The sequence below is a fragment of the Halichoerus grypus genome, chromosome 2 (assembly GCF_964656455.1).
Source record: "Halichoerus grypus chromosome 2, mHalGry1.hap1.1, whole genome shotgun sequence".
NCBI lineage: Eukaryota > Metazoa > Chordata > Mammalia > Carnivora > Phocidae > Halichoerus > Halichoerus grypus.
In genome coordinates, this window is record NC_135713.1 from 56,919,935 (window position 1) to 56,935,084 (window position 15,150).

At 44.5% G+C, this 15,150-nt stretch overlaps 1 protein-coding gene across 17 annotated transcripts in view; it reads left to right on the forward strand.

Annotated features, from left to right (window-relative positions):
- The window catches only part of TENM2 (teneurin transmembrane protein 2), a 1,202,741-nt gene that overhangs the window by 1,111,238 nt on the left and 76,353 nt on the right, over nt 1-15,150 (forward strand). For all 17 annotated transcript variants that reach the window (XM_078066825.1, XM_078066824.1, XM_078066823.1 and 14 more), the window contains 4 exons: nt 5,488-5,698; nt 9,665-9,784; nt 12,950-13,211; nt 13,999-14,266. In XM_078066825.1, coding sequence (XP_077922951.1) covers nt 5,488-5,698; nt 9,665-9,784; nt 12,950-13,211; nt 13,999-14,266 — 861 coding nt within the window. The remainder of the gene's footprint in view (nt 1-5,487; nt 5,699-9,664; nt 9,785-12,949; nt 13,212-13,998; nt 14,267-15,150) is intronic.

The window sequence follows — 15,150 nt, forward strand, 5'->3', positions numbered from 1 at the left end:
AAATTTAGATGTTTTCCTGAAGCCTTTAATACCCAAGAAAGCTGGAGAGTTCAGGCAGGTTATAAAGGGAATCACTTGCATACCAAGCTACAGGGAATAAAAGGCACGAAAATTGAACAAAATGCTTCCATCCGGATTCTCCATAAGCTGCCCAGTTTACAAAGATCAAAGAGGAAAATAAATGAAATGAATGAAATAAACACCCTCTCATTCCTAGAGACCTCCCTTCTCTGTAAGAGCGACGTGCCGACTCACGCAGCCTTTCCCGAACAGAAAAGATGTGCATGTCTCAGCCAGCTCTGAAATCCCCGCATCTACTATGGCTCTCTGCAGCCCCTCCACCGACCCGTGGCCTTCTCCCCACTGAGCATAGCTTCACTAGTATGTGTTCAGTGAAGGCTTTGAGGTTATATCTTTTGCCTATTTAGGAGCTCCTTGAAAAATCCAACAGTGCGAACTACGGCCGGGGCTGGAAACCACTGGCACAAACTTGTAGCCAGCCCAGAAGGCAAGTGCCACCTTGTGCCAATGGTAAACAGCTGAATGGAGGTTTGAATCCCACAGGTAAATAGTGTGGTCCTCGGCAGCCTGTATTTCAGGGAATGAATTCCCAGGCATCTTGTTTCTCCTGTTGATTCCTTTCTAGAAACTTGTTTCAACCAGCCTGATTCTTTCCCGGCTGTAGATGTAGGCAGGCCTGCAGAAGTAATTGAATCTTGCGGCCACGCATACTTCCCCAGTTGATGGGTGTCCACTGCCCTGTCTTCAGACTCCCTTCGGGAAAGAAATATCTCCTCCTTCTGATAATGAAGAAGACAGAGGGTAATGATCTCACTGGTTGCCTTTTCCTACTTTTTATCCAGAGCTGCTGCTTAGCCACTTGGATAACTTACTTAGCTTCTCTGAGCCTCAGGTTCCAACTCTATAGGGTGGGTGAAGGCATGATAATGGGCATAACACATAGTTAACTGAGTGTTCACTGTACTGGGCACTGTTCCTAGTGCTGTATATGTAATAACTGCTTTAATCCTCCAAACAACACTTTCTAACATCATCATCATCTTCATTTTGTACATGAGGAAACTGAGATGCAGGGCAGTTAATTGTCCAGGGTCAGCAGATGGGCAGCACCTGATCTGAGATTCAAACCCAGACACCCTGATCTGGAGTGTGCAGCTTAAGGGTTATATATTCTGCTCTGCGGGGTTGCCATGAGGATTGAAATCAAGAGTATGTCTAAATCTTGTTCAATCTTGTTCAATCTGTAGTATTTATTATTACTACCAATTAACTTATCACTATGTGGAAACATTACATTCTTGCTAAGATTCAACCTACCCATAGTACAGAGCAGTGAATGACTCCAATAGGGGATATTAATTTTACTGATATCTGTGTCCAGGTTTTATAAACTGAAAAAGCTGAAAACTTTGCAGAGTTTCTGGTTACAGTAATACCTATGATTCATTGAACACATACTATGGCAGACTGACATCAATTCATTTGTTCCCCATCACAGAACCCTATGATATATGCACTATTATAACTCAGTTTTAAAAGCAAAGAAGTTGAGGTTCAGCAAGGTTGGTTATCTTTCTAAGCTTACACAGCCAGGGACTAGAGGACATGAGCCTCAAACCCAAATCTCTCTGATTCTAGAGGCCAGGCTCTTCCCTCAGACACTGTGTAAGCTTTTTGGCTAAAATTTTACCTTAGGAATTCTAATTCAAAGGATTCCATTTAGCATCACCCTGATTTCTGCCTCGTGTTGCTAGACCTGTTACAGAAGATTCTCTCTGATTTTCTTTATCAAAAGCAATAAAAAGAATACCTCACATATTGTTCCCAGAAAGTTTCTCCACATCCATATTTCTCTGAAATGGCCATTACAATTAACGTATGACATATGTGTGTGGCCTGCAGCCAGAGCTGTGCTTTAGCCTGCCTTCTGACAGCATCTAGATAATTCTCTGTGGCTGCATCTCATGTAGTGAAGTACATGAGGGCACGTGAAGCCAACATGCCACACTGCTATGGGGCCCAGTCAGGAGGGCCTGGGTCACTTTCCCCAAACGCTAAATCAGAATTGGGTCGTTTTCGAGGACTCTGCACACCTCCCTCTCCATGCTCCCTGGGAAAAAGCCCCCCAGACAAACAAGTAGGTGGATAAATAAAGAAAACTGTCCAGTGTCATGGGAGGGTTGTGCCGCTCCCGCGCCCCTGTTGAATAGAGACGCCTGCAGCCTCTCGGGTCCTGAACTGGCAATTCAGAACAGTTTGATTGCCTGCTTGATTGTTTGCGAGATAACTGCAAGATTGTCAGTGACAGGGTAATTTACTGAAGATTGCCATGTCAGACTCCACGCGAGGGGCTTGCTGGCATAAAGATGCGGCTCTCATGACTGACAGGCCACTGGGAGATTGGAGTGCCAATTTAAAGTTCACGGTGTTGTCAGAAAGCGTGCAGCACCAGCAGCCCATAATCACGCAACATGATGAGGTCATTACAAGCATAACGTATGCTCACACTTAATAACCAATAGAACCCCAAATGCGCCATCTCCGGAGCAGGTAAATGTAAATATGTGCGAGGAAATCATTTCTATCCTTTTTTTCTTCTTTTTTTAGCATTTGCCATCTGCTATTGCTGATGTGTTTATAGGACATCTCCTGCCAGACAGGCCCTTAAATAAAAAGCCCTAGAATCGACAAAACAGTGGGGGAATTTGAGGTCCACACTTTTGAAGAAGTCACAAGTCCAGAACGAGTAGCAGATGAGCAGGGGTTGGGGAGGAAAGTGTTGAGTGCTTAATAGGAAAACTGTCCTAAGTTACTATTTGAGCCCGATGAGGTTCTCAAGCTGGTTATATGGAGGGGGTGGTAAATCAGATGAGGGGTAGGAGATGTTCCCAGCTTCAGGAGGGAAAGGCCACCAGACACAGATGGAACTTCTAATGGGAAGAGGCCAGCAACCTTAAAGAAATCTATAGTGCTAATAGCAATGTGTTTCTTCTCACCTGAGAAGTTCCTGCATCTGCTGAGGGGAGTCCTGCCAACAAATCTCAGCAGGATAATTTTAAATCCAAAGCAGGCATTCCACGGTAGATTCCTTCTGTCTGGTGAAGGCAGTCCGCAGAAGGTGATGTTAAAGGCAGAGTGCTGGGGCGCCTGGGTGGCTCAGTCGTTAAGCGTCTGCCTTCGGCTCAGGTCATGATCCCAGCGTCCTGGGATTGAGCCCCGCATCGGGCTCCCTGCTCCGCGGGAAGCCTGCTTCTCCTTCTCCCACTCCCCCTGCTTGTGTTCCCTCTCTCACTGTGTCTCTCTCTCTGTCAAATAAATAAAATCTTTAAAAAAAAAAAAAAAGGCAGAGTGCTATGCAGTTTTGTTTTGTTTTGTTTTGTTTTTTCTTGTCTTTTTCTTATTCTGCCAAGGGCTCTGGGATCCACTATACAATCTGAACATAGATCTGACACCGTGCCCCAACATCATCCTGCTGCTGAGATACAATTCTCTGGCCCTGTTTCTTGGGTCTGAGATTTGTGAGCCTCTGGAGAGTACCCAATTCAGCCAGCACATCAGGCGGAGGTGTTTAGAGCCCTGACTTCGAAAGTCTCTAAATTTAAAGTGTGTGTGCCTGCTCACCCTCCTGTGTCTTCATTTCTAGGAAATTCTGTAAATCTAAATGTGTTACAAGGCACAGAAGCAACATTTGCCCATGTGGAAAATGAGAGGCCAGTTTTAGTAATTTAAAGCCAAGCAAAACACACAACCTCCTAATTTGTTTGTTTGCTAAAAAGAAAGTAATGCATTAAAATAATTGTACATTAATTGCTAAATTACAGTGGAACTTTGGTGAAATTACATATTTCAATTTCATTAGCAGAACCAAACGAAAAGAGTAATGCCAAAAAATTACATTGTAGTAAATTTAAAGCACGCAGGCAGGCCTCTGATTCGGTGTTCCAGTACATGTGTTTGTCAAGTCACGGCCCAGGGTTTGAGTACATGTTTCTATGATGTTAATTATGGCCCCAAAGTACCTTGCTATCAAATCTGGGAGGTGCAAGCAAGTTATTCTCCAAGGCTTTCTCTCTACTGTGTGTTCAGTCAATTCCCAGCAGAGTGAATAAGGATTGGCCAACTAATCCATTCTAATAGGAAATTCCAAGAAGCAAAGACTGCCCGAAACATTCCCATGCTCATCCCTAACACACACGCGAAGAAGGGAAAACATTCATGTATTCATTCAACAAACCTTTGTTGAGTACCCAATTCCGAGGTTGGCATTGAGTAAGATATGAATATAGAAATGAATAAGATTCTGTTTTTCTCTTCAAAGAGCTCATTGTCCAGACAGGAAGGCAAGCACACAGAAATAATTCTCGCACAAGGAAGTTGGCATTCACAAGGGTTTCTAAAACTTATTGTGCATTAAAATCACCTGAGAAGCATGTATAAAAGGCAGGTGCCAGGACCTGCTTCTGGATGCTCTCCCTGGGAAGCTCTGGGGTAGACCCTAGATTCTCCCCATGGGATTTTGATGCAGAACCAGTCTTTGAGAAACTCTGATTCAGGGATACACAGAGCAGGGCTGCCCTCACCTAACCAGAGGCATCACCAGGAAGCCTTCCTAGAAGAGGAGGACATACCTAGTCCAGGTCTTAGAGGATGAGTCATATCTGTTTCCCCCCACTGTACTGTCAGCTCCTTAAGAACAAACACCATCGTTCTTCATCCTTTGTTCCATGTTTCATTTCCAGAACATGGATGGCACTCAAATATTTGTTGTATGGTAGATGAATGATAGGAATCAGCCCAGCAAAGGGATGGAGGGGCAGGGATCTAGGCAAGTAAATCAGGATGTTCAGAGTGCTACAAGTGTGCAGCAAGGTAGCACCAGAAGTGATTGGGTGAACTGAGAGCTTAATTTCTGGGTGCTCCAACTAAAGCCACTTCTCCACATTTCCCAGAAAATGTAGAACTCACCCCACCCAGTTGTCAAACTGGTCAGCAGTCTGAGAGGGAGCGGGGATGGAATATTTTTCTCCATTCAAGCAAGGCTAAAGGGATCCCACACATTTTGATTATTGGTGCGCCCATTAGCACAGGCCCTGAGAACGAGCTATGGACAATTTTTTGTGCTATGCTGTTCAAAAGCAAAATGTTTGTTTTTGTTTCCAACCACTCAAATAATACTTGCTCATAACCGAAAAAGTAGAAATCCTAGAAAAGTCTAATAAAGAAAGAGGAGCGACACACGCTCATCTACTACCTGGGGATAATCATTTGTCCACATTTTCAATTATTTCTTCTCGGTCTTTTCTTTTCAATGCATATGTGCTGGAATTAAACTAGATCCATTGTGTGAGACCTGCCATTTCAAGCCCTTGGGAAGGGCTGACACTCTTCCTGACCAAGGTGCGAACATCTCTCAGCAGCTTTGTGCCATGAAATGCCCTGACCCTGGCTCTGCCTCTGCCCTTCCAGATGGCCTGGTGGATTGCCTGGACCCTGACTGCTGCCTGCAGTCGGCCTGTCAGAATAGCCTGCTCTGCCGAGGGTCCCGGGACCCCCTGGACATCATTCAGCAGGGCCAGACAGACTTGCCTGCAGTGAAATCCTTCTACGACCGCATCAAGCTCTTGGCAGGCAAAGACAGCACCCACATCATCCCTGGAGACAACCCCTTCAATAGCAGGTGGGCACCCTTCTGTCCATACAGGCTGCCGAGGTGGCTGGGTTCCTTCCTGGTAGAGCGGGAGGAAGGGCTTCTGGTTTCTCTGTGGACCTAGTTGGCTTAGAAACTACCCCATGAGGGCAGCTCCTCTCTCTGGTTCACAGAGAGCCCTTTCCTCTCTGTGGGACTTGGCCACCTTCAACCCAGAAGCTGCTGGAGACATCTGTGGATGGTCTGGTTTTCAGATTATTTTTATAATCTATTATTTTATGATATTGTTGTTGTTATTTTATCTCTCTTTATAAAATACCTCTGATAGAGCCTTTTGTCTGATCATCACTGTAATATTTCATTCAATAGAGTATTTTTGAAAGCAGCTATTAACTGAATAACATTAATTAGAATGTATTGAGCACCTCTGATGAGCCAGAGACTTTATGTAGACCATCTCTGATCCTCCTGGCAACCCCATCAATTGCACCTGCTGTTGGCCTGTTTGGGGCAAGATGTCATGCTGGAGCATTTTATCTCTCTTTCCAAAATGATGGGGTTTCTCTTGAGTTTACTTTTGCTCTCAGTAGCTAATCTGAAGCAATTCTGGGGCAAATTCTGGGTTTATTTTATAGTCGGCTTGGCCCCTCCCTTCCTCCCAAGACAAGTTAGAACTGTACCCCTGGAGAGGAGAGCAAGGGAAGAGTTAGCTCTGAGGAGTGCCATCCCCTTCTCCCTCCTAGACACTGTTTCTGATTCTGGGGGTGACAGGAAGGACAGAGGCAGGGGTCTTCTTATGGCCCTCCTGCCTATCACAGATCTCTCTCTTGGTGGGTCTGGGTCCAGATGTTGATGGTGTCTGCAGATGTGAGGATGGCAGGTGTGGTCTTCTTGGGGTTGCCTGTCCCATCTCGGTGCTCCTTCCCATGCAGAGATAAGAGCTGCTGACTGGGTCCTCTCTCATGAAACCTCTAGGAACCATGAACTTAAGTGGTGGGCTTTGGGGAAGAAACAGCATCAGGCCACAACTCAGACTCTTCTCCTCCCCCTTGGAAGAGTCTGGCGAAGGTGGGATGAGGAGGTGGGAGGTAATGGCCTAGCTGATTACTTCCAGAGCCCCTAGGAACTCTCTGGGAAGCTGTGCAGCCCCAATTCCCAGCAGCAATTTGAATATTAGGGCTCCTAACATGGTCACTTCAGGCCAGCAACATTAGCCTCTCGCCTGTTCTTGCTTTCCTAAAAATAAAACAGAAAAGAAGAAACAATCTCGGCCCTCTTCTGTTTCAGCCCTGACACCCCCTAGCCTGTGCCCCATTAGGCAAGTTATTTAACCTCATAAACTTCATGTTCTTGATTGATAAAATTAGAATAATATTATAGAATATACTCACACAGTTATATTATTACTTTAATACAAGAACCCCTCAAAAATAAAAGAAACCACAAATCTTTGGCCACAAAAGTATTTGCTTATTAAATCCTAGTTCTGGGGCAGGGATTCTATAGATATGTTTCCCTTTAACTATGAACATAATTCCTGTTGCCAATGAGTCACGAATGGCCCTTGCACCAGGCTGGAAGCATTTCAGTAGGGTTTGCATGCAATTTGCTCATACAATAAATGCATCTTCGAAGGCCCCTGCTCTGTTCACCTTCCTGTTAACATTTCATCTTTTCCACCCTAAATCCAGTAATTTCCCAATACTCTCCTTTTTGTCCCTTAAAATTCAGTCTTCTCTTCCTCATCAAAGTTACCACTTCCAGAAGGCACCTTGAGCTACAGCCAAGATGCAGGAGAGAAGGCAGGGACTCCAGAATATTTGGTGGGCTAGACCAGCCCCAGAGATCTGGGCAAAAGAAATTTCTTCAGAGAAAGCTTCTCTGGAGCTTTGAAAGTCGCAATAGATAGCACCACTCACATGAGCCCACACTCCATGTCGGCACAGATACATAATTCAGAAATACAAAATATTACTCCAAGACATAGGTTGAAGTTCACCAAGCATGTGAATTTTAGTGCATTATCCTCTGACAGAAAAATGAAGGAGAAAGCTAGGAGTAAAAAAGAAGTTAATTCAAGACTTCTAAGAAGGCATTTCCCCGAGATAATGGCATACAAAAATCACTAAAATGCCTTGACTCCACCACTATAATTTATAGAGCAGATCTCACTATCGAGATAATGTGATAATTGTTACACATCAATAATCATAAATAGAAATGAACTGATAGCATGTCTTAGCTGAGTCTTTTCTGTGAATTGTCTGCCTAGAAATGATATGAAGCCAGCAACAATGAAGAATTAGGAAAATAGAGGGTAGGAAGCCTAGGCAACCAGGCCCCTTTTATTTCTGTGATGCTCTGGAAAGTCTTATGCTATAGGAATGACTTAAAAGCAATAGCAGTGGTACAAAAAAAGAGGGGGGAAAAAACCCCACTGCGGGACATACTCCCAATTTTGTTTTCTCATCACAAACGCTTTGTACCTTGAGGTCATCAACGCACATCGATTTCAAAATAGGGTCTCGGAAGGCATGAAAGAAATCTTAGTCTGCGCTAAGATAAGGAAATGGAATTGAACAAAAGAATTATTTTCATAATTTAGTTTTCCACTTTCAAAAGACTCTAGCATTATAGTTGGAACCAGCTAAAAATGGGATGCATTCGTTAGGCAGCCAGTAACAGACAATTAGAGCTGCCGGTGGAACAGTCTAAACCCTCCCGAGATCATCAAAGGGTTGGAGTTGAACAGTTGGGGGGTATTGCTAATAAAAAGAGAGGTGCCTGGAGAAAGCATCCCTCCAGCTTTGGGGTCACCTGAAATGGCAGAAGTAAGTGCATTCCAAAAATCTAGCAGACTTAGACAAGATTCTGGCAAAGAACAGGTCAGCTTGATTACCTCATCCAGAAATTGAGACTATTTCCAGGAATCTGGAAACCTGAGAACCTCTCTGCCTTCGGCAAATGCCCAGTGGCTTGAAGGCTCACAATACAGCTGCAGACCCGCCTGGTGGGCTGGGGGCTAAGTGCAAAAATGGAAGTTCTCATTAACCCATTTCTCTGTGAAATCAGAAAATTTAGGTAAGAGGAGACACGTGCCTTCTCCCTCTGTGGTTTTTGAGAGGACTGTGGTGGCGTCTCTGTTGCTTTATGGGATTTTGCAAATTTGCTCATTGGATACTGGTATCCTCGAGAAAGTTCTAGTTACTGTGATCTGGAGAGAGGAGAGCTTTCACTGACAGTGGAAAAAAGTTGAGTGGGATTTCAGCCACCCCCACCTCTGCCCCATCAAATAGCAGGAATTTGATATAAGAGAAATAGAGTTATGTAGAATCCAGAATCCAAGATAGAATCCAGAAAAATGTATCTCCCATATTCTCTTTTCCTCAGGCTCTCATGGATTGAGAGAAATTTTGCTCTTAGAGGGCAGCAAAAAACAATGTATGTAGATGTCCCAGCCTCGTTAAAAAAAAAAACCTCTGTGTGCTTCCCTCCATTCCCTCTGACATTCCAGCCTGGAGAAGAGTAGCATTGCCTTTCTCCAAAGCCAAAAAAGGAAATGAGTAGCCAGATGGGGAAGCTCTCACCCGAGTATAATACTCTCTGTGCCAGACTAAGGCACAAGCATGAGTGATGAGGGGCAGCCTGAAGCTCAGGCCAAACAAAAGCCAAATGATGTCAAGAAATGGAGCAAGGCCAAGGCTAGAGGGAATGTGCACAGGAGACCCCATTGCCCATCTAAGTGAGTGGGGAGGCTGTCCGTGGATTTCACTTCGACACGTCACCAGTTCTGCTCCTCAAGGAAAGCAAGCGTTAAGACCTCCCCATGAGGTGTGATCATGTGAATCCAGAAATAAATGTTGAAAGTCTTCTTACCTTAATGACCAGAGGAGGATGGGTGGGGACAGCGACAATACGGAAGGAGAACTTGACACGCCCCTAGGTCTCCTTATTCTCCTCTGTGTGGCTCAAGATTTATGTTTCTTTTTCTCTCAGCTTGGTTTCTCTCATACGAGGCCAAGTAGTAACTACAGATGGGACTCCTCTGGTTGGAGTGAACGTGTCTTTTGTCAAGTACCCAAAATACGGCTACACCATTACCCGCCAAGATGGCACGTAAGTATCTTTGTGAGCTCTACCTACTCAGGGCAGAGGGTGCAGGCTAAGAGACAGATGGTGCTATTGGCTTGGAACCACGTGACTTCCCCTTGTGGACTGCGATGCCCACCAGGTCAGAGCCCCAGTGAGGATCCCCCCCAAATGTACTTGTTGCTTTATGATATGGTATCCAAAATGAAAAACAAATAGAAGGGTCAGCCTATCTAGGGCTGCCAATAACCATCATTCTCCTTTTTTTCCATGTCAGGCAAGTGCTTTTCTGTGTGTGTCCATGTGTTGGGATTGGAGCTGGGGGAGGACAGATTCTAGAAAGAAAAAGGCAAAGTGGCTCTTGGAAACTCACTCCTATTTTAAATCAAAGGCAGTGCAGGGTGACAAGGATCCACATGACATAGTGTCCTGTGGTGAACCCCTTCTGCTTTCATCTGTGGCTTTAGGAGCTGTGTTGTTTTCATGCCTGTTTTGAGGGGGTGGGATGTAATCAGAGAAGTCTAATTAAATACATTTAGCTGTCACCCTGCTGTGTGAAGAACACAACCTTTTCCTATTATCTTCTGATTGGAAACGTGCACCCGTGCAGCCCCCACCAAGAGGAAAGCTATGTTATTTCCTTAATCCACTGGGCATGGGGTTGAAATTTAAAGAAGAAGAAGGAGAAGAAAAGGAATCTATGGGATGGGGAAATCACTCACCCACCCTGGGCTAAAAAAAAACCCCACAAACTATTGCCTTCTATTCCAAATGAAAATGAAGACAGTTACTGTAAATCTGATGCAACACTTTTTTCTATAAAACTGGCGTCTGGAAAATCATGGACGTAGCATGTGGGTAAGAACTACGGCCTTACCTTTCTCTGGTGAAGAGTCTGGCCTTACTCTCTAATGTCCTCGGTAGCCTTGCAGGTAGTTTCAAAATTGACCAGCCCACAATAACCCTATTCTCATATTCCCACCATTGAAACCCCAAGAAGACATCTGATGATTTCCATCAAAACCTCAGTATTGACAGAGTTTCTGATATCTCCCTCATTCGTTTCTCTTTTTTTAAAGATTTATTTATTTATTTATTTTAGATGGGTAGAGAGAGTCGGGGGGAGAGGGGCAGAGGGAGAGGGGAGAAAGAATCCGAAGCAGACTTCCTACTGAGCATGGAGCCCAACGTGGGGCTCCATCACAGGACCCTGAGATCACCACCTGAGCCGAAACCACGAGTCGGATGCTTAACTGACTATACCACCCAGGTGCTCCACACTCATACACTTCTGCAGCCAAATCTAATTATTTTAAAGCACTAGGACTGTAAATGTGTAGTATGCAGAACTATCCCAGCCCTTGTTCATTCTTAGAAGCCAGTGTTCTAGCCCTGCAAAGTCCTATGACAACACAGAGGACATTTCTAAGTCCTTGGCCTGCTGCCTACCCCTACCTTATGCTGCCCCATCCCTCTCAGCTGCTTCCTGACTAATTACAGCCCAAACCCATTTCCCATATCATCTATCCAACCTCCAGCATTGGTGATTCTTCAGCCTGTTCAGGTTGCAAAGCCCTGGAAGTAACAGGATGTATTTGTGAATGCTCCGAGGAATCACGCAATCTGTTGTATAGTAGTGCATGCCACAGACATTGATGATTTGGTTCTATCATATCAAGACATTTGACTCTCTTCTGTGTCCTGTACAAAACCATCCCCAGCAGGATGCATGCCCAAAAATAAGTCTACAAACAAGTTAATGTAATAAACTGCTGTACTACGCATGCTCTGATATTTACCTTAGTATTCATGTGCTCCTCGCTCATGCGTTTTATGTCTGTTAAAAAACATCAAAAGTAAACAAACAAGAACAGAAGTAAAGAACCAAAAGTAAACAAACAAACAAACAAAAAAACCACCAAAAGCGTTACCCAAATGGGGTGAAGCCAGTGGGTCTGTATATTTTCACCGAGTTTTTACTGTGATCCAGGAACTCTGTTAATTGCTGGGAATTCTGAAGCGAGCAAGAAAGCACCACCATCCTTGAAGCGTTGAGATCCTGGTGGAGGAATAAAACTTAAAACTGGGAGACGTCTCTCAGTTAACCTCCTTCTTTTCTGTTAATTGAGAAAGAACTACCTTTGTTTTACTTGTAATACCTTTGTCCAGCTCTTGAGGAACAAACAGGAATAAGGTTTAAGAACAGTTATCAGAAATACCAGAAACGGGGCAAGATGGATGAAGGGTTCAAAAGGTATAAACTTCCAGTTAGAAGATAAACAAATCCTGGGGATGTAATATTCAGCATGGGGACTATAGTTAATAACACTGTATTGCATATTGAAAGTTACCAAGAGAATAAATCTTAAAGGTTTGCCTAACAAAAAAAAAAAATTGTAACTATGCATAGATAGTTGTTAACTAGACTTTTTGTGGCCATTATTTTGTAATATATGAAAATATCAAATCATTACATTGTACTATACCTGAAACTAACATTATATGTCAGTTGTATCTCAAAAGGTAAGGCTCTGTGAAACCAAATACATATCTCGTAACAGTCCAGGTAGATGAGAAGAAAGCTTTAATGAAGCCCTCCCATGACTTAGCATTGTGCATTATAACTCTGTTTATTGAACACTTCTGTTAGCCCAGCACAATGCTAAGTGCTTTCCAGCAGGGGCGGGGGAACGTTTTCTGTAAAGGGCCAGATAGTAAATATTTTAGGCTTTGCATGCCATATGGTTTCTGTTACAACTACTCAGCTCTGCCTTTGTAGCACGAAATCAGCTGGAGAGGATAAGTAAACAAATCAGTGTGGCCGTACTCCAATAAAACTTTTGTTTGCCAAAACAGGTGGTGGGTTGGATTTAGCTGGGGGGGCCTAGTTTGCAGACCCCTGCTCTGCACTCCTTGCATGTCATTCTCTCAGCCGCACTGGGAAGTTGGTATAATTATTCCCAATTCACAGATGAAGAAACAGACTCAGAGAGGGTTAGTAATTTGCCCACAGCCGCACAACTACTAAGTGATAGAGATTGTGTTCTAACTCAGCCCATCTGCTTCCAAAGCCCACGTTCTTCTCTTACATGCTCTGTCCCTCCCGCTGCCCTCAGGGGCAGAGTTCAGAGCCCCTGCCTTGTCTAAAGGTAAGTTCATCCCTCTCAGTGAGCCCACTTACCCCGTCTCCAGGTTTGACCTGATCGCCAACGGGGGTGCCTCCTTGACCCTGCACTTTGAGCGAGCCCCGTTCATGAGCCAGGAGCGCACTGTGTGGCTGCCGTGGAATAGCTTTTACGCCATGGACACCTTGGTGATGAAGACCGAGGAGAACTCCATCCCCAGCTGTGACCTCAGTGGCTTTGTCCGACCAGATCCTATCATCATCTCCTCCCCGCTGTCCACCTTCTTCAGTGCGGCCCCAGGGCAGAATCCCATCGTGCCTGAGACCCAGGTAAGAATGGGGGGTACTGGGGTAGGACTCTTCCATACCGCCCTCACCCTGACTGGCTGGCCAGCTTCCCCTCAGCACATCTCACTCTCTGGGTGGGCCAGAAACTAATATGAAGGGGGAGGGACAAAAAGTAGGAACCACAATAGAATGTATGGTCGCTGGAGAGAAAACTGAATCTCTCCTGGACATTCCAGATGTTTTCAGATAGTTGTTCAAGGCTTTGGCAGTCATCAGAGCTTTTAATAAAATAAAAACAATATACATATGTGCAACCCACCTGCAAATTGCTTTTTATTCCTGTTAGTCACAGAGATACATGATAAGAGGCACTTTAATGATCTACATCAGTGTTAGGACAGAGGGCATATTACATTATTGCCTCCCTGTTGCTTTATACCAATTGTCACTGGAAGTTGCAGGTTCATATAATTACAGCCTCTTGTGGCCTCCTTACATGCAGCTAGCAATAAAGCCTGCTGTTCTTATTTACATCTTTTGCCAACAGTGTGGTTTTTAAAAAGAAACACAACAGTGACCAGGAATAATTATTAATCCAAAAATCATAACCTCAGCCCCTTCACTCCATGGTGTAGGATGAAGTTTGGTTGTTTTTGGTTCTCTCTCTCTCTCTCTCCCTCTCTCAGTCGTGGGAAGTGGTTCTTGCACCCCACATAAGGCGTGATGCTTTGGTGAGAGGGGCAACAGACTGGCAACCTCAGGTTTGCAAGCAGCCCACTTGCCCAGAGTTCATTGGTTGCAGTATGTCTACCATGTGTCTCCTCTCCAGGTTCTTCATGAAGAAATTGAGCTCCCTGGTTCCAGTGTGAAGCTTCGCTACCTGAGCTCCAGGACCGCAGGCTATAAGTCTCTGTTGAAGATCACCATGACCCAGTCCACGGTGCCCCTGAACCTTATCAAGGTTCACCTGATGGTAGCTGTAGAGGGGCACCTCTTCCAGAAGTCATTCCAGGCCTCTCCCAACCTAGCCTACACCTTCATCTGGGATAAGACAGATGCATATGGCCAAAGGGTGTATGGACTCTCTGATGCTGTTGGTATGTTTCAGTTTCAACTCCTATTGACTCTTGGATTTAGTCATGCATTAATTCAATCAATATCGAGTTCCTACTATGAGTTCTACTGGCACTATCCTAGTAGAGAGGAATGCAGTGGTCAGTAAGGAAAACAAGAGTCCTATTTCATGGACCTTCTGTATTAGTGGGGGATCAACATAGTAAACACAGACTGGACAAGAAAATATCAAGCAGTGATAAGTGCTAATATGAAAGTAAAAATAAGTGATATTTACTGGGAAGGAAGAGCAACTGCGGGTGGGCATTCAGGGAAGGCTCCTCGGCAGGTGATACTTCAGCAGGGGTTTGAATGGCAAGAAGGAGCCATGTGAAAATCAGGAACAGAGCATTCTTTTTCTGACAGAAAAGGCAGGAATAACAAGGTGTGTTTGAAGGACAAAGAGAAGGCCAGGGTGTCTGGAATGTACGGACAAGGAGAACGTTCAAGATAGGGGAAAGAGGTGGAACAGGGGCTAGATCATGTTCCCAGAGAGCACTTGCAAATGGCACAGAATGCACCAGGAGAATCAGAAAACAGAGCTGGAGGGGATGTGAAAGCCACATGCCATGTTTCAGGCTGTGCCTTTGAGGGAATCACACGATTGCCCACTGATGAAAGACTACCGTAAGAGAAGGGTCTGTTGCTTATCAGTCTCTGAAGAATTGTGAGCTGTGGATGAGTATCAACCTACCCAGTATGTTTTCGTATTTGTAGAAAGCTGTGTGGGATTAATTAAAATCCAGAATCCTGTATTTTCTTCACCACTAGGCTTGCAATTTCCAAGAACTAGAGTAAGTTACCAAAATAAGCCAGCAAACTTAGAAATTTTCACTGTAATTGGCAGCCAGTATTTATCAGACACTCC